The following is a 19018-nucleotide window of genomic DNA, read 5'->3' as shown; positions in this document are numbered from 1 at the left end:
AGGGGCACATGTACCCCAATGTTCATAGCAGCACTGTCAACAATAGCCAAAACATGGAAAAAGCCTAATTATCCATCACCTGATCAATGGATCAAGAATACACACACACACATACACACACACACACACACACACACACACACACACACACAATGGAGTATTACATGGCAATGAGAAAGAATGAAATATGGTCATTTGTAGCAAAGTGGATGGACCTCGAGGGTGTCATGCTGAGTGAAATAAGTCAGGCAGAGAAGGATAGATACCATATGTTTGCACTCATAGGTCTAACAGGAGAAACCTAACAGAGGACCATAGAAAGGGAAAGGGGGAAAGAAAGCTAGGGGGAGAGAGGGACACAAACCATGAGAGACTATTGAATACTGAAAACGAACCGAGGGCTGAAGGGAGAGGGAGAGGGGGAAGGGGATGATGGTCATGGAGGAGGGCACTTGTGGAGAGAAGCACTGGGTGTTATATGGAAACCAATTTGACAATAAACTATTATAAAAAAAGAAATAAAAGGCATCCAAATTGATAAGGAAGAAGCAAAACTTTCAATATTTGCAGATAATGTGATACTATACACAGAAACCTGAAAGACTCCACCCAAAAACCCCTAGAACTGATCAACAAATTCAGTAAAGTTACAGGATACAAAATCAATGGACAGAAATCTGTTGCATTTCTATACAGCAATAATGAAACGATCACATTTACAATACACCAAAAATAATAAGATACTAGGAATAAACCTAACTAAAGTAGTGAAAGACCTGTTCTCTGAAAACTATAAAACAATGATAAAAGAAACTGAAGATGACACAAAGTAATGGAAAGATATTCCATGCTTATGGGTTGGAAGAACAAATATTGTTAAAATGTCTATACTACCCTAGCAATCCACACATTTAATGGAATCCCTATCAAAACATCAATAGCATTTTTCATGGAACCACAACAAACACTTCTAAAATTTATATGGAACCACAAAAAAACCCAAGTGATCAAAGCAATCTTAGAAAAGCAAAGCAAAGCTGGAAGAATCACAATTCCAGACTTCAAGTTATATTACAAAGCTAGAGTAATCAAAACAGTATGTATGCACAAAAATAGACAAAAATAAATGAAACACAATAGAAACCACAGAAATAAATCCACAATTATATGGTCAATTAATCTTCAACAAAGCAGGAAAGAATAGCCAGTAGGAAAAAGTCTCTTCAACAAATGGCTTTGGGAAAATTGGACAGCTACCTGCAAAAGAATGAAACTGGACCACTTTCTTACACAATATAGAAAAATAAATTCAAATTGGATTAAAGATTTAAATGTGAGACCTTAAACAATAAAAATCTTAGAAGCGAGCACAGGCAGTAATTTTGATGACATTGGCTGTGGTAACTTTTTTCTAAATAGGTTCCCTGAGGCAAGTGAAACAAAGCAAAAATAAACTATTGAGACTACATGAAAATAAAAAGCTTCTGTAAAATGAAGGAATCAATCCACAAAACTAAAAGACAACTTACTGAATGGGTAAAGATATTTGCAAATGACATATCTGATAAAGGGTTAGTATACAAAATATTTAAAGAACTTGTAAAAGTCAACATCCCCCCTAAAAATAATAAATGGACATGGACATGGACATGGGAGGACAATTCTTCAAAGACACTGGCCAACAGACACATGAAAAGATACTCATCATCACTTATCATCAGGGAAATACAAACCAAAACTACAATAAAATATGACCTCACACCTATCAGAATGGCTAAAAATAATACAAGAAACAGTAAGTCCTGGTGAGGATGTGGAGAAAAAGGAACCACTGTGCACAACTGGTGGGAATGTAAACTGGTGCATTCTACTGTTGGTGGGAATGCATACTGGAAAACAGTATGGAGGTTCCTCAAAAAGTTAAAAATAGAACTACCCTATGATCCAGTAATTGTACTACTGGGTATTTACCCAAAGAACACAAAAACATTAATTTAAGGAGATACATGTACCCCTATGTTTATAGCACCATTGTTTATAATAGCCAAAATATGGACATAGCCCAAGTGTCCACTGATTGGTGAAAGGACAATGATGTGTCACGTGTGTGAGTAATGGAACTCACTCATAAAAAGAATGAAATCTTGGCATTTGCAATGATGTGGATGGAGCTAGAGAGTATAATGCTTTGCAAAATAAATCAGTCGGAGGAAGATACATACCATATGACTTCATCCATATGTGAATTTAAAACAAAACGAACAAGCAAAGGGAAGGAGAGAGAGAAAGAAAGAGAGAGACATGAACCAAGAAACAGACCCTTAACTATAGGGAACAAACTGATGGTTACCAGAGGGAAGCTGGTGGGTGGGAGGAAGGATTAAGTAGGTAATGGGGATCAAAGAGTGCACTTGTCATGATGAGCGCCAGGTAATGCATGTAATTGTTGAATCACTATATTGTACACCTGAAACTAATACACCACTGTATGTTAACTAACTGAAATTAAAATAAAAACATATTTTTAATTCTAAAAATGAAATACTGAGGTGCAAATCTCACTAAATATATATACAACTTGTATACTGAAAATTACATAATAGTGATGAGAAAAATCAGATATCTAATTAAATGAAGAAATATACTGTATTTATGTATTTAAAGATTCGGGATAATAAAGATGTCAATTCTCCCCAAGATGATATACAGATTTAATGCAATCCTATCATAATCTAAGCAACATTTTTTTGATATAGAGAAGATTATTCTAAACTTTATATGGAAAGGCAAAGAAACTAGAATAGCTAAAATAATTTTTAAAAATAAGAATAAAGAATTAATATACCTGATTCTAGACTTGTTATAAAGCTATACAAATCAAGACTATGTAGTATTGACAGAGGGATAGACACACAGATATACAGAACAGAATAAAGAAACCAGAAATAGATGACACAGATATGCCTAGCTGATTTCTTATATAGTTGACAAGTCAATGGAAGAAAAGATAGTCCTTTATAATTGGACATCCACAGGGAAAGGACGGTGGAAAAAAGAACATCATTCTATATTTCACACCATTGAGGAAAACTAGATAAAGGGCATATGAGGTATTTCTGTATTATTTCTTAAGATTGCATGTAAATCTAACATCATATCAAAATAGAAAGTTTAATTTTAAAAAATTTAAAGAATTTAGTCATCTCTGTTCCTGGGTTCATACATATGAATATGTCTGGAAGGACAGCCATAGCAACATTTAAAAAACAAGAATTCAGTGATTAGGACTCAAACCTCCCAGAATCAGCTCTTACCTGCAGCAAAGCTCCCATTAGTGATGCCAGTGCAGCCATTCCAATACACAGAGCTCCAAACAACACACCTAGATGGATGATATAAAAGCCAGTGTAAAATTCAGACCCAGAGGATTAGAATTCTCAATAGAATAAGCTACCATACCTTTGATTCAAAGTAATTAATATGATTGTGGTGAAAAATGGCCACATTCATCAAAGCCAGACACAAAAATAAGAAGGGGTGTTTTCCTACAAGATCAGCAGTGTGCAAAGAGGAAAGAAGACTCTGATATTGTGTCTCAGGATTAATTACATTAGATTATATAAGTGAAAAATCTCTAGCATTAACTATAGAGACTTTAAAGCTAAGAACTATTATGTTATTAGGTTAATCCTCTATGAACATTTGTTTATAAAGGAAGGCTCAGGTCTCTGTTTTCACTTTGCCAGAAACAGGACACAATCCAACTCTGCTCTGTATAGCATAATGGAGGAAGGGATTACTAAGCATCAGAAATTAGAGTGTTCTGATTTGAAGTGTCCATTTCTCCTGGGAAGTGTTAATCCGCACCAAGGAAGGGGTGGTTTAGGACCTTTATCCCTCTTGTAATCTCAATCAACATACCCAACCCTTTCTTGTTAAACTAGCCAAGAAAGATAGCATCAAAGACAAGTATGATATTACGCCTTCTACCAAATTGTTTCCCCAAACTTTATAGAAGTCCTCAAGCCACCACTGTTGGCCATATTATAGACTGTGGGATTTTTTTTTTCTCTTTTGGCTTTCAGTATTATTCAGATTTTCTCCAAGTACATGTTTTGCTTTTTAAATTATAAGAAAATTTACACACACACACACACACACACACACACACACAAGATTTTTATTTTTGAAGACTTCCATTCAGCACAAATCACCTGAAATCAGTCAATATAATTTCCTACACTTACAATTCAAAACACAAAAAAAATGAATGATAGCTTTGCTCATCATAAAATTAGTACATTCCTTATATCTATCTGACTTACACTAGCATTCACACCTTTGTTAATTATATTGGGTAAATGACCTTATTGTACCTGAATGGAAACCTTACATTAAGTTTCTTTTTAATAGTTTATTGTCAAATTGGTTTCCATATAACACCCAGTGCTCTTCCCCACAAGTGCCCTCCTCCATTACCACCATCTCCCTTCCCCCTCACCTTCCCCCTCAAATCCTTAGTTCGTTTTCAGCATTCAATAGTCTCTCAGGTTTTGCATCCCTCTCTCTCCCCAGCTGTCTTTCCCCCTTCCCCTCCCCATGGTCCTCCATTAGGTCTCTCCTGTTAGACCTATGAGTGCAAACATATGGTATCTATCCTTCTCTGCTCGACTTATTTTGCTTAGCATGACACCCTCGAGGTCCATCCACTTTGCTACAAATGGCCAGATTTCACGCTTTCTCATTGCCATGAAGTTTTTTGAAAAGAGCTTGAGATGCAATGATTTTTTATGTTTCTAAATTCTAACACAAATGGTATTTCCAACATATTTAGCTTGATTCTTTTATATCTGATTGCTCATGGAGGGTCACCATTGTGGGTTTTGGCATTCAAAGTTATTGGAAACACATTCAAATCATTTGCCATGTTCTTCTCTATGATATCTTTACTGCACATACCTCAAGATAATGACTTTATATAACCCTCCAAAGTAAAGAAAAACCTCATCTACACTAGCAGACTTGATTTGCTCTTAATCATTATTAACATCCTTCCTTGAGTACAACTTAGTGCCTCTTGTTTTGTATGCATTATCTCTAAACTTTATTGTACCTGCAAGGTGAGTACTTTTTGCTTCATTTTCCATACAAAGAAATTCAAGCTCTATCGGGTTATTGGATTTGCTTAAAGCTAATAAACTGGTGAGCAAGATTGGGTCTGTCTGCCTTCAAAAGCTTCTATTTAAAAACCACACAGTTTCAATAATCCTATAGTGAACCAATCTAAATACTCTTTGGGAAGTGATGTATCATTCTGAAATTATGCTCTAGGATTAAAATTGGTACAGAATAAAATGATGCAATGTTATTTAAATGTAAGGGACACTGAAGAATATAAATTAAGTACTTATTCCAGGCTATAGTCAAGATAATTATATATAGAATTATGGTTCCAAATGGAATATTATTTACTATTTCTTTGACAGTCTATTAGTGTTATTGGGTTTAAGTTAAAGATTTTTTGAAAAAAATGTTTGTTAGTCAATAATTTCAGAACACATATAACTAAAATGTCAAAATCAAAGAATAAAGTACACTAGCCAGCTTTCTTTGAGTCAGCTTGTTACATTTGGGACATCTGGGACCTGGGGTCTTTAAATCCTTCCATTCAACTGATGTTTAACCCTCAAAAGGTCCTACATCTATAAACAGAAGATGAGTATTCCTTGTACAATTTTATTGACTATCTTCAGGGCAGCCTACCATGTACAGACAGAATAGACAATCAAGATGTTTCAAAAATCATAACACTTTGTTTATCTTCAATTCATACACACAGACTATGTACTTTAAACTGACCGGTAATAAAATGCGTGGCTCTTGCCTCTAAACTAAGGGTATTTCTTAAAACTGTAGGCTGAAGTTTGAAAAGGAAAAGAGTTGGATTTTTTCTGTAGCTAAGAAGTTCAAAAAGAAGGACATCCAAATAAGGACCCCTGGAAATGGTTCATTATGGTCCCCTGACAATTAGTTGCTTGAATTGTCTCTCAAATCTTGATTGTGAATATGACAAGACTGTGTTGAGTCAGAGGCATGCATATGTATAGACACATTTATAGTCAGAGCTTCTTATTCTGTGTCTTCCATGAAAAAGAATTTCTTGTATCTCTAAAAATCATCTTCCAGGGTTAAAATGGAATTGTGAACATGGAAACTTACTCATTCCTTGGGAAATCCAAGAGAGAGACCTTTCTGAGAGTGATCTGAAGTGAGGTTTAACTAGATCTTCCACAGTTACTGCTGCTAAGGCATTAATACTGGAGGACACTGTGCTGTAGGAGAAAATAAAACTTTTGATTTATAATATTTTAACTTTAATAATGCTTTAAGAAGGAAGAAGAAAGAGGGAAACAAACTGTCATTTCTGAAATATAACCAGACTTACTATATTTTTCATGATCACAACATCTTCTTTCTGGAAACAGTAATCATCTAAGAATGATTCAGTCAACATCCATAAGCTTAATAGTGAGAAAGGACAATTTTATGTTGCTTCCATTTTGCAATAAATCTTCAGTGTCTATGTAAAGAAGCTACAGACTACACAGTACTATTATATAGTGACTTTAAAACTTATTTTTCTTTGTGCGGAGATAGGACTGTCATAAAACCTCACTAGCATATGCCATAAATGTAAATAATATTAATATCCTGGATCCTCACTAACATATGCTGTACATGTTAATCAAGAATTTCCTGGCACAGGGGCACTGGGTAGCTTAGTTGGTCGTGAACCCAAATCCTGAGTTTAGCTCATGTAATGATCCCAGGGTCATGGAATCAAGGCCTGTGTGCTGGACTCTACGCTGAGCATGGAGCCTACATAGGATTCTCTCTCTCTCCCTTTGTCCCTCTCCCCTGCTCATGCTCACTCTCGGCTTGCTTGCTCGCTCGCTCTCTCTCTCTCTCTCTCTCTCTCTCTCTCTCTCTCTTTCTCTCGCTCTCTCAAAAAAAATCCCTGGCACAAACACTGGAAGAAAGTGCAGTGAATAAGTTCAAACACAGAACAAGATTCTTTGGACAGTGTATATTATTCAGCATGTAACAGGAGATTTTAATTCTAATTTTCCATTTGACCATGCTTTATCTATCCACACATTTTAAACTGAGACTGTACATACCCATTTTTGATAATCAGTAAAAACTACCATCAACTGATCATTATAGTGACCCTCCAGGGTAGGTGATGATGTATTATCAGTCAGCAGGGACCAAGTTACAAGTGGAGGCGGAAGATAATAGACTGCTAGTCCACAGAGATAAGACTAAGACTGAGACCAACAGGATACAATGAGTAGATTACTCACATTGTGCCATTTGTGCTCACTTCCTGAATTCAGCTTTATCCCCCAAAATATCCAATAACGAAAGAAAGATCCAAATAGGGAAACCATGTATTGTTAGAGCCATAGTTCATACCTTAATGTTCCACTGTAAGCACAGGCCACAAAAAGTCCAGGAAGTCCCGGATAATCTTGTAGAATGTCCAGTACCAAATAAGGCATGAGCTGAAAAATTCCAAAATTTACTCCTGAGTGCTATTTTCTATCAAATAAAGTTAATTAAAGCATCATTTATCTTGTGTTCTTCAAGAACTAAAGGAACTTATTCCACATAATTGAAATTTCCAAATATGAAAAATTATAACTCTTTAACTGCTAACACTTAAAAGAGCACAGTAGTTAAGGATACAGGTTCTAGATTCAGACAGAAGTGGTTTTTGTTAATTTCTCTGACTCAAAATAGAGTTTGAAAAGACTGTAAAATAGGGGTACTAATACTAATTTCATAGACTTGCCATAAAAGTTAAATTAGACAATCTATGTATAGCTTTTGATATTGTACATGGAATAGAGTAAATGCTTGATGAAAGGTATCTGTTCTCATTCTTTAGAATGATAAAGCAATTTAAAGGAAATATTTTACATACCCTTATGCTTAAGCAAACAGCATAGTTAAATTAATTTAACTTGACTTGATGACTCAAAGATATCTTTGTGAACTTCAATCACTACCTAGGACTGAAAGTATAATTATGATTGCATATAGTATGAGATATAGTGACAAGGGGAGAGTACTCTCAGGACGTTTCTGAAACTTGTTTCTTTTTGAAAAGTTCCTGATATCAGCTTACTTTTTAGCATTACTTTAAAAAAATAAATACTAAAAAATTTTTTAATTAAAAAATAAACAATTAAAAAATAAATATTAAATAAGGATGGGAATGTGTATTACTTCAGTACTATGTTATATGCCAGTCTTTTGGGAAAACTAATTTAAATCAAAAGGATCCTAAGAGGATAATTCTCTAGGAGAAGTTCCTTTCATTTGCACTGAAACATTCTTGATTCCTTCTCTGATAGTATAGAGTAGATGGCGTGTTCTATCTTATCAGACTCTTTGATTTCATTTAACAATAGTTTGTTATGGGATATGGAAGAACACCCCCCACCCCACCCCCACTGTTACAAGGGTCTGTGTTGAATTATTCAGTTTTAATAAGTTATCCACTTTATCCAAAGCTTACTAATTCTTATTCTCATAAAGAGAGAATAGGAGTTATCTCTATGAAATCAAGACCCAATTTTCCCAAGGTTTCTTAAAAGTGTAACTTCAAGCAATATTCCATACATAAGCAAAAGTCACGTTTCCATTATTACTGCTATAACAAGATCTAAAATCTTCTACTCTATCATCAACTTTCTCAAAAGTTTTTGGTGTGATTTTCATATTCTGAATGACCCCCTCAGGTATAGTTAGAACCAGCAAGACTGATTGATAGGAAAGCAGTAAAGCTATATCTAAACACTAATCTTGCTTCTTCAGGATGAAGTCTAACAGAGTGTAACAGAAATGTATCTTTGCTCTCCTCAGGTTAAGATTTTGACCTGACTTTCCACGGACTTTGCCTACGTGCATTGTATCCCCAGGGAGCAGTTAATTGGATTAACTCCTTAACAATCAACACAATACTGGAATCATCCAATTAGGAGAAAACCTCTTTCTTTAATAAAAAAAAAAAAAAAGCACAGGCTCTCTAAATGACAGGTGAATGCATGCAAGACCCCTCCTCCCCCACCCCTGCTGCCATTCTATGACAAGGAACCTCAGGGTTAGGAGATCATAGACATTTTTTGTATTAATGGTCCAGGGATGGGATAAGATAAATTAGAAACATTTTTAACATCCCTATTATCTTCATTCTATAAAACGCAAACAATAAAGATTGATAAAAAGAACAAAATATTCTTCACTAGAGAGAATGTAAGGGAAGAGTGCCTCCATCTTCAGAGTAAACATGATTCTTAGATTCTCTGAGCAAATAGGAAAGATCTATTTATTAACAGAAGGACACACGTGAAGATAGGGTTGAGATGCACAGCTCATGGAGGCTCTCAATTTCTAATCCCACAAAGTTGCAGTTAGGAGTATGTGATGCATTTACACCAACCTAAAATGCAGTCTATCTTCTTTCTCATGAGTCTCTTGGGCACTTGATTTACAAACAAGTCTTAGAAAATAACTTGAGGAGTGGGTGCCTGAGTGGCTCAGTTGGTTAAGCTCCCGACAACTTTGGCTCAGGTCATGATCTCACGGTTCATGAGTTTGAGCCCCACACAGGGCTCTCTGCTGTCATTTTGGAGCCCACTCTGGATCCTCTGTCCCTGCCCCTTCTGTTCCTCCCCTGCTCATGCACTCTCTCTCAAAAATAAATAAATATTTAAAAAAAATTTTTTGGCAAAAACTCTGAGAACAACAACTCAAGCTTCGAAGTATAGCAGCCCTGGATTTGAATCCTAGCCACACTTTCTGAGAGGCGGTAAGGCACAAACATTCTGGTGGCAGCCTGCCTGAGTTTGAATTCCGGCCCCAGATTTGCTAGTTGGTTACATAACTTGTCTGTGTCTCAGTTTCCTCATCTCTGAAAGAGAGATACTCATAGCACCTACCTCAGAGTGTGGCTATAAGGATTCAAAGTTGAAGTTTACATAAAGCACTTATGATAGTATGATGAGTGCTTGCAGCTATTCTTACTTATTAGCTATGTGACCTTGAGCAAGTTATACTGCCTCTCTGAGAGTCACTCATTTTCTCATCTCTAAAATTAGAATTATAGGGTTGTGAGAATTAAAAGATATAAAGCATACAAAGCTGTAAGCACAGAATTTTATCACATAGTTGGTACTCAATAAATGTTCACTCATTAGATTTGTTTATCATTTTAAAACTAGAAGGTTAAACCATTGATAAATAAGTGATAAGAGAATAATCGTAAAATGTTCTATACTACCACAGTCTGTGTATGGGTTTTTTTTTTCTTGAATTGTGTTTACATTTCTACTCCCCATTTCTATTGAACACTTGGCTTGAAATTTTTCCAGGTATTTCAATATTCTAATCTTGGATATAGCATTATTCATTCTTGTTATATCTGCTAAAATAAATTTTTGCCAAATGCCTTATAGAAATTAAAGATGATTACATTGTATTCATTTGCTGTTTCTCTACAAAAACATGAAATTCTTCCCTCTCAACCAATAAGCTTTCTGGGTATCCTTAATGGACATATAAGAAAGACATGGTACTGAACCTGGTCTGGTGCAGACACTTTCTTGTCTGTCCAAGGATCACAGTCATGGTACCTGGAATATAGGGCGAGCCCACAAAGCACTGAGCAGGTGAGGATTGCCCAGAGTCCCAGAAGATTGATGTAGAGAGACCTAAACAAGACAGCAAATGACAATTGTAATTTCCATCCTAAAGATTAGGAAACTTATAATAAAAACAGAAAAGACCTTCATGATTACTCAATAAATGTACACTATCTTTCGGTTATCAAAACTGCTATCTGTTTTGTTCTAGCCTAACCTTCTCCTTATGCTGTCAATCAACAATATATTTGGAGATACTTGGAATAGTTGGGGTTTCTCTATTAAATAAATGTATCTCCTGGTCAGAGTTCCTTGGGCATTATCAGCTTTATAATGATATCTAATTATATTACTTCAGGACTTCTTATCATGAAATAAAGATTTTTAATAGTCAAAATAGCAGTAATTATTACTCATTTTCCTTTTAAAAGTAATGCAATTCTAAACTGCTAAACATTGTTAGCATCTACATAGCAACTCATCAAACTTGCTTAGATGTGGTTTGTAATATCACCTAATAAGTATGAAAGGCAAACCTGCATTCCTTGAACAGGTTATCTTCCCAAACAATGCTCACCATTATAATACATGGTGTGTGCTCCAGGAGAGTATAAAGGTTTATAAAACAACACGGGATCAGACCTGAACATAAATGCTGGTTCTATCTATCATATGTGACCCTAGGCAAGTAATTTAGCCTCTTTGAACTTCAGTTTCCTCATTAATACCTACAGATAACAATGCCTACCTCACAGAGTTATAAGACTAAATGAAATAGTAATACCATATAGCTTGGCATGTAATAACATTTGTTAAATGGTAGTTATTGATATTATGAATATTAATGTCATTGAGTTCTGTGTCTTAATAATCAGTTGAGTAATTAACATCTCTCTCACTGAGGTGACTACATTGTTTTCCCAAGGGTGCTGTAGTGAATACTGAAACAAGGTGCCCTAGGCTGAAGAGGGGTACAGCCCCCAATGTCATGCCTCCTTCCCTGGGCACCTGTGTCCAATGACTAGTGGATTCAGGTGTTTAAAGGACCAGTCCCCTCACCCTAATCTAGGACAAATTTGATGAGTCAGCCCAACTTTAGAGCTTTCCTAAGGCCTTGGCTGAGAATGCATCATAATCCAACTTCTCCCTCTTATCAGTCCTGCTTCCTTCTCTTCATTTTCTTCTACAGGTAGTGATTTCCTAACAGACTGTGGCATGCCAATCTCTAGCTCAGAGACTGTTTCAGAAGGACCCACCTTCAACAGGTGCCAAACAGGTGCTAGCCTTTCCCTTTGATTGACTAAATTTACTCTATGTTTTGTTATTATCTTAAAATAGTGTAATAACTATATCTCATTTCCAAATCATCAGAAAATCTACACAGACACCTGCTCTAAAAACCTTTCTAATATATGGGTTTAATACTTTACTGTATAGTCTTATTTGACTTTAATACCATTCAAATAGATTTCTTATCAACAACATCTAATACTATCCCTTGTCAATCAATGTCAGTAGGTCTTAACTTTTTGGCTGGGATTAATTCTTCTTAGGGAGCCAGTGTTAAAAAGCAGGAGAAAATGGTTGCTCTGAGCTCAGGAATCTGCCTTGTTAAGGAGACCCACTGGGCCATTCTAAAAGAAATGGTTTTTTATTAAGAAAGTTCTAGAGCTCTAATTCTGGTCTTTGAGTTATAAAATTGTGCTTCTTAAGTTTCATGTTCCCAAAGAAACAGAAAAGAATATGCACAATTAATTTGGGAGAGGTGTCAGCTCTAGAATAGATTTAAAGTCCAGTGGATGTATAAATTACATTCCTTCAAAGTTCCTAAAAACTCAATTCAGCATACTTTTGGGGGATTCTATATCCAGTTACTATGTTGATTTTCATGTAGATATTTTATTATGGAATTTTCCAAAGATACAAAATATCTAAACTAATTTACCTTCAATATATTGAATTCTGACAGGTGACACCACAATATTTTCATGTCCCCCTTTGAACAGAAATAGAATTGCCATTACTTGTCCTACTTTAATCATGCTGTTATTCTTAAGCTATTTGGGATTTTTTTAAGTTCCTTAAATGCGTGTGGGCCCAGTCAGCCATGTTTATCAGCATGGGGAATGGTTGTCACCACACTGATCTGAGGGTTCCTGAGAAACCGGCCACCATTTGTACTCTTTGCTCAAGCTACGATGGGCTTGAGGGTTCCCTGACCATGTTGTCCTTCTGACCTCTGGGCTATGTTCAAACCAATGTCTACGTGGAATGCTCTTCCACTTCTTCTCCACCTGCCCTCATATGGTCATTATTCAGGGTCTTCCTGGTTGAGAAGAATGTCTCACCCATTCTCTGCCTTCACATCCTACGATTTGATGTAGAAAATGGAATTCACATTTACTGGACCCCGACCAGGTGTGTGCCAAACACGGCTTTTTACAATACCTCTCATGAAATATATACTGTTTCTTATGCTCATTTTATAAGTTCACAAACCGAGACTTAGAGAAACTAAGTGACTTGCCCATGATCACACAAGTAGCAAGTATTAGAGCAGAGCTATAAATCTATCACTGTGCCTGAAAATAAAACACACCAACACATCTGGCAATATAATGTTCTTGACCACGTCTTCTATCATTTTATCCTTCTACAGAACTGTTATACTTTTCTAGTGTTATTTCACTTTTTGCATATGTGCATATATATTTCTAACTAGATATTAAGTTCCTTCATGAAAAGAGCCATATGTATTTATAATTTTTATCCTCCATAATTCCTTATACAAATAGACACACAATAAAAGATTTGTTTTACTAAATAATCCATATAAATATTTCAAATATCTGATTTAAAATATACAGTACCACTTTGTTTTACTTGATCCTTTTATAACTAAGTATCATTTATCTCTTGGAATTTCATGATACATAAAACTTAAACCTGAGCAAAGTTGCCTAATGAAAGAATTTCAATAAAGACAACTGATGGTTATTGATGATTTCTATACCATATTTGGCTTACAGTTTTGCCTGGAATCTGCTTTTACAGGAAATATATCTCTGCACTTGGGATTGATTGACGCCATAGATGCTGGTCCATGTGAAGGTCCCTCCTATAACAATTGTCCAGAATGTATGTCTTTGCAAAGGGTTAGGATTAAAACTAAATGAAAAGAAACAGAAAACAAATCTGAGCTATCGGCAAAAAACTATAGAAAAATTATTCTAGAATAGTTTTGGGAAGCAAGCAATGTGTATCTATGTAAATAAGTATACATATGTAAATATGAACAAATTTTTTAAGTAATAAAAAAGGTAGAAATATTTCTAGGTTAAGTTCAGTGAAATAAAAGTGGATAATTTCACAGAATTGGAAACTCTAGATGGGAATGAGGAAAAATGAATATTCTAATTATTTCAAGATTTTATAAAAATTGTTCTGTGGCTTTAGGAAATTGTTATTTAAACAGTCTTTCATACTATAATTAGAAAGAAGTATGAAACTAAAAAAAAAAAAAAGTAATAGAGGAAAGTTCCTAAGTATACCACAACAATATATATGGTACTGAAATGAACACAAAATTAACAAAAATATTTTGTTATATAATGCATATATAATTCCTCTTCTAGCACATGTACAGCAGACTTCTAATTTATATTCAAGATCAAAAACTCAGTCAAATAATGTAGTTTAAAGGCTTTCATGTTCCAAAGTTACTATCTCAGTATAATCATGCCTTCTTAAAATGCTGTGTGCACAAGCTAAATGCTAATAGTGAAAAGTCTCTTTATGACATATACTTAAGTCCAAAATATTGTTACAAGGAAAGCTCAACTTCAACATTTGAGATGTCTTTTAACTTTTCTTAATGTATTACCTTGGAAGGAATGATTCTATTCATCTATGATACACAATATGAGCTTGACAAATTTCTGCAAAATTGGCTTTCAAAGAAACTTTCTAAAAATTATGAAATTCTCCAAATCTATCTCAAATCTTATATTTAAGATTAGTTGAAGAAAGTATTCTAATTTTATACATATCCTGGCATCCTTATGGAAATATAAGAACCTCTATTCTATTCTCTAAGTTTCATATCAAAGTTAAAGAGTTTCAGTGATGTTAACCCTTTATCCCCATAGAGAAAGCAGCTACTATATTAGCTAATGGAAGTCAAGAACAAAAAGGATTCATCAAACTACTTGAGGAAAGTAAGATAAGATTTAGAACAACCAATTTAGTGGTTTTAGGCCATATACAATACATATGACAAATATAGAACATACAGAAAATACCAACACAAAATCTTTCTCTTCTTTATCACCACTGGAGCAGAATATTTTGCCCACCATATTCTCAAACATATCAGAAGAACAAGGGATACACAGTAAGGGTTTTCATTATTATTTAATGATTGGTAGCCTCCAAAGTAAACATCATGAAAATGTCTGATCTTTTAAGAATCTCTTATTGGTGTATAAGGTGCAACTTCAACACAGCAATATGGGTTGCCTTAATACAAAATGATAATTATTTTGCAGAAAAATGATTGGTTCCATACCCTCTCCCCTCAATCTAAGCCTACTGGGAAGAGGGTTGGGAGTAATCAAGATCTTCTGAGTGGCCACTGGTTCTTTCTACTTCTTGGTATGCATTCTCCAATCCTCTAGTAACAGCAACCCAACTATACTTTGGGGAAACAACCATTGCCCTGTAAAATAGTCTAAATGGTTGTCAATACAAAGTCCTGTTCTGCCCCAACTAAGGTATGGAATCATGCCCACGCTAAGACAACTGAAGGGGCTCTTCCTCAGAATCTGAATCTTGAAGTAGTAACAGTACAATTAATAATAATAATAATAATAATAATAATAATAAATAGTTGAAATTGATTTGTCATAATTCAACTCCTCTCTGAAAATTAATATGTCATCCCTGTCCCAATTTCTGAAAAAGCTCGTCTCATGCGTTAATGTAGTGCCATTTTTAAAAACTAGAAGAGAGGGGCACCTGGGTGGCTCAGTCGGTTAAGCGTCTGGCTTTGGCTCAGGTTATGATCTCACGGTTTGTGGGTTCAAGCCCTGCATTGGGCTCTGTGCTGACAGCTAGCTCAGAGCCTGGAGCCTCCTTCAGACTCTGTGTCTCCCTCTCTCTCTGACCTTCCCCTGCTCACGCTATCTCTGTCTCTCAAAATAAATAAATAAATAAATAAAATTTAAAAAATAAAAACTAGAAGAGATCCACCAAGTAAGAAATGTTTTTTTTCTTTCTTCTTGCCAGTACTTCAACTTGTAAGTCTCAATGTAGGGCTGCTTAAAGAGGAAATATGCTGGTCCAGGTCAAAAAGAGCCTCTTTCCACACTGAACATGATAACAAGAATGACACCACTGATCCAAAATGGAAAGTGTTTTAAATATTCTTTTAAGTGTGTGATATATTTGGGATGAAATGTCTAGCTTCCCCACTGGTCTTTCTCTAGGAAACCTGAATAACTGTTTAAGATACGTTACATTACACATTCTACTGACATTTGAAAAATGAGTCATAACTTTTCTAGTAAATTTTCTAGAAATAATATATAATTTTATATAATAATACATACATACAACTGTGGAATATAATAATATACTATATATCTTCAGGGAAATATCAATAGAAAAATTCTCTAGGCTGCTTGAAACAAAAAAACTGTCAAAATGACAGCATGGTCTTCTAGTGTTTTTCTCTGAAGAGGTTTCCTTTTCTTATTTCCCAACTATCTCTTCTCTAATTACCCTACCCCACCCTTTCACCAATTCCAGATTTTAATATCTGGAAGAAACATATTCTTTTGTTATCAGTTCTTCTTAGGAGGAAGAACCATTCTAAGTACCATGTAACAAACCATATGAATGTTTTAGCCCCTTAAAGACTTAGTGGAAACCCTTCACACATTAACTTGTCAGCTTCAAGCTTTTGTACTACATTCTTAGAGATCTATTTGTTAGAGGTACAATATAAACTTACTACTTCAATAAAAAGATTATTTTTACATAAAAAAAGGAAAATTCTATCGATCAGGAGGCAAATGGCAACTTACTTCCAGAAGTTCAATCTTCCACCATTATAGGCATCACGTAGAATAGTGCTGATCCCACCTTGAATCACTGCAGCCTGTATAATCACAGATGCAAATCCAGCCACCATGATCCCAACTTGAAAAACATCTGTCCAGACAACTGCTTTAAGACCACCCTTTGAGGGGAAAAGGGTATTAGGATTAATGCTCTTATCAGACATTATTAATAATCTACATGCTTATATGCTCTCCTGGATTAAAATAATGAAAACATGGATCTGGGCCAAGAGGCCCATTCAAGGTAGTTCATAAGCTTTGGAGAACCTTCAAGAGAAGGTGAGATTTGAGTCAAGCCTTCAGACCGAAACAGAGGCAAAAATGAAAGTTCATCTCAGAAGAGAAAATAGCATGGGTAAAAGCATAAAAAAGTCAAAGTAAATCTGGCATGTTGAGTATAGCCATACATATATTTTGAAGCAAAGTGGAATGGTGTAGGTAGATTGTTGGGAAGAAAATTCAGAGTCCAATTGCAAGAGGCAGTTTCATAGACTTTATCCCATAGGCAGGGCTGATATTTAATCAAGTATGCACATAGAAGGTCATACCAGCAGTTGAAATTTCAAAATCATTTTGTACTAGCTGCTGCCCAAAACTTGTCAAGTATCTCCCTCCAGTTCCTATGTCCTTGGCAAAAACATCCCTTCCCAAAGATCCCCATCTTATAAAAGACCCAGCAACTTAAGTCTTAAGACCTAGTATGTCAGGGATGCCATGAGAGTTGCACCACTGCTAAGGACTAGCATTCATAATAATACTAGTGTCCACACTATATGGTTATTATATATTTTGATTGTAGCTCCTGTCTATAGGCAATGGGAAACTATCTCAGGTTTCTGAGCTGAGGAATAATATGAACACAACTATAATAATTTAGCAACAGTAAGAATGAATTAGAAGGCAATATTCAGGACCACTACAAAGGTTCAGATAAAATAAGGAAGTTTCAGTTTTGATCAATGTTCTATAAAGAATCAAAATTTTCCCAGACTGAGTATTTCTTACAAAAAGTTACACTTGTGAGAGATAAGAATAGGAGATTACATACGAACAATGCAGTTTTCAGAACACAACTACTGGAATTTTCCATTTTGCAAAGCAAGTGGATAGAGTGAAAGGAGAAATAATGTTCTTGACATACCAGTGTGCAGTAGAATGTGCAAACCACCCCTGTAGCCACTACTGCACCCCACAGGTCAAATCCTGTGACTGTGAAAGAAAAAAAGAAAAGAAAATTCATGAATAACTGTGAAACATGTATAATAAAAATACTTCTAGAAAAATCATCAGTAGGAAGCTATATCATTTATGGGGCACCTATCTTCTCCCTACCTCTCTTGCCTAACACTAGGTCCAAATCTCATAAAATATCCCCAAAGAAGTGGAATTTGAAATTTTACTTGATGAGTTAAATGGACCTGGTTTCTACCCTTAGACAGCATTCCTAGATCCAACACTGGATAAATAAAATACATGAGAAACCACTTATAATGTAATGAAGCTAAGAAACAACTTGATATTGTAAGGAGGTTAACCAGACTGAATGGGGTCATAGAGTATTGGTCATCATGGTTCAATAAACACATTATTATACCAATCCCTGAAATACAAGTTGTGCCTGTTACTAAGATGGAACCAAGAAGAAGAGAAGTTGTATAATTTGCTACCATTTACCTAAGAAGTGGAAGGGCATATTATATAACCTTTTTAAGTGGAAGGATCACAACTCTGCCCACAAATGTGATAATCTAGATAAAATAGACCCATTCCTTAAAAGACATAATGGGCCAAAACTCATACAAGAGGAAATAAATTATCTAAATAGGCCTACATCTATTAAAGAAATTGAATCGGGGCACCTGGGTGGCTCAGTCGGTTAAGCCTCCGACTTCGGCTCAGGTCAGATCTCACCTTTGTGGGTTCAAGCCCCGCGTCAGGCTCTGTGCTGACAGCTAGCTCAGAGCCTGGAGCCTGCTTCTGGTTCTGTGTCTCCTTCTCTCTCTGCCCCTCCCCCCTCATGCTCTGTCTCTCTGTATCAAAAATAAATAAAACATTTTAAAAGAATTTTTTTTTCTAAACTTTTTTTTTTTAATGTTTTATTTATTTTTGATACAGAGAGAGACAGAGCATGAGAGGGGGAGGGGCAGAGAGAGAAGGAGACACAGAATCTGAAGCAGGCTCCAG

The 19018-nt window shown here is 35.4% G+C and overlaps 1 protein-coding gene across 1 annotated transcript in view; it reads right to left on the bottom strand.

Annotated features, from left to right (window-relative positions):
- Nucleotides 1-19018, bottom strand: part of SLC5A8 (solute carrier family 5 member 8) — a 44412-nt gene that overhangs the window by 13927 nt on the left and 11467 nt on the right. Inside the window, exons 4-10 of the mRNA XM_029954985.1 lie at nucleotides 17976-18043; nucleotides 16799-16953; nucleotides 13740-13880; nucleotides 10652-10781; nucleotides 7480-7568; nucleotides 6220-6332; nucleotides 3315-3382 (exon numbers count right to left, since the gene is read on the bottom strand). Coding sequence (XP_029810845.1) covers nucleotides 3315-3382; nucleotides 6220-6332; nucleotides 7480-7568; nucleotides 10652-10781; nucleotides 13740-13880; nucleotides 16799-16953; nucleotides 17976-18043 — 764 coding nt within the window. The remainder of the gene's footprint in view (nucleotides 1-3314; nucleotides 3383-6219; nucleotides 6333-7479; nucleotides 7569-10651; nucleotides 10782-13739; nucleotides 13881-16798; nucleotides 16954-17975; nucleotides 18044-19018) is intronic.

The sequence above is a fragment of the Suricata suricatta genome, chromosome 10 (assembly GCF_006229205.1).
Source record: "Suricata suricatta isolate VVHF042 chromosome 10, meerkat_22Aug2017_6uvM2_HiC, whole genome shotgun sequence".
Taxonomy (NCBI): Eukaryota; Metazoa; Chordata; class Mammalia; order Carnivora; family Herpestidae; genus Suricata; species Suricata suricatta.
This window is presented reverse-complemented; position numbering and strand designations above follow the sequence as displayed.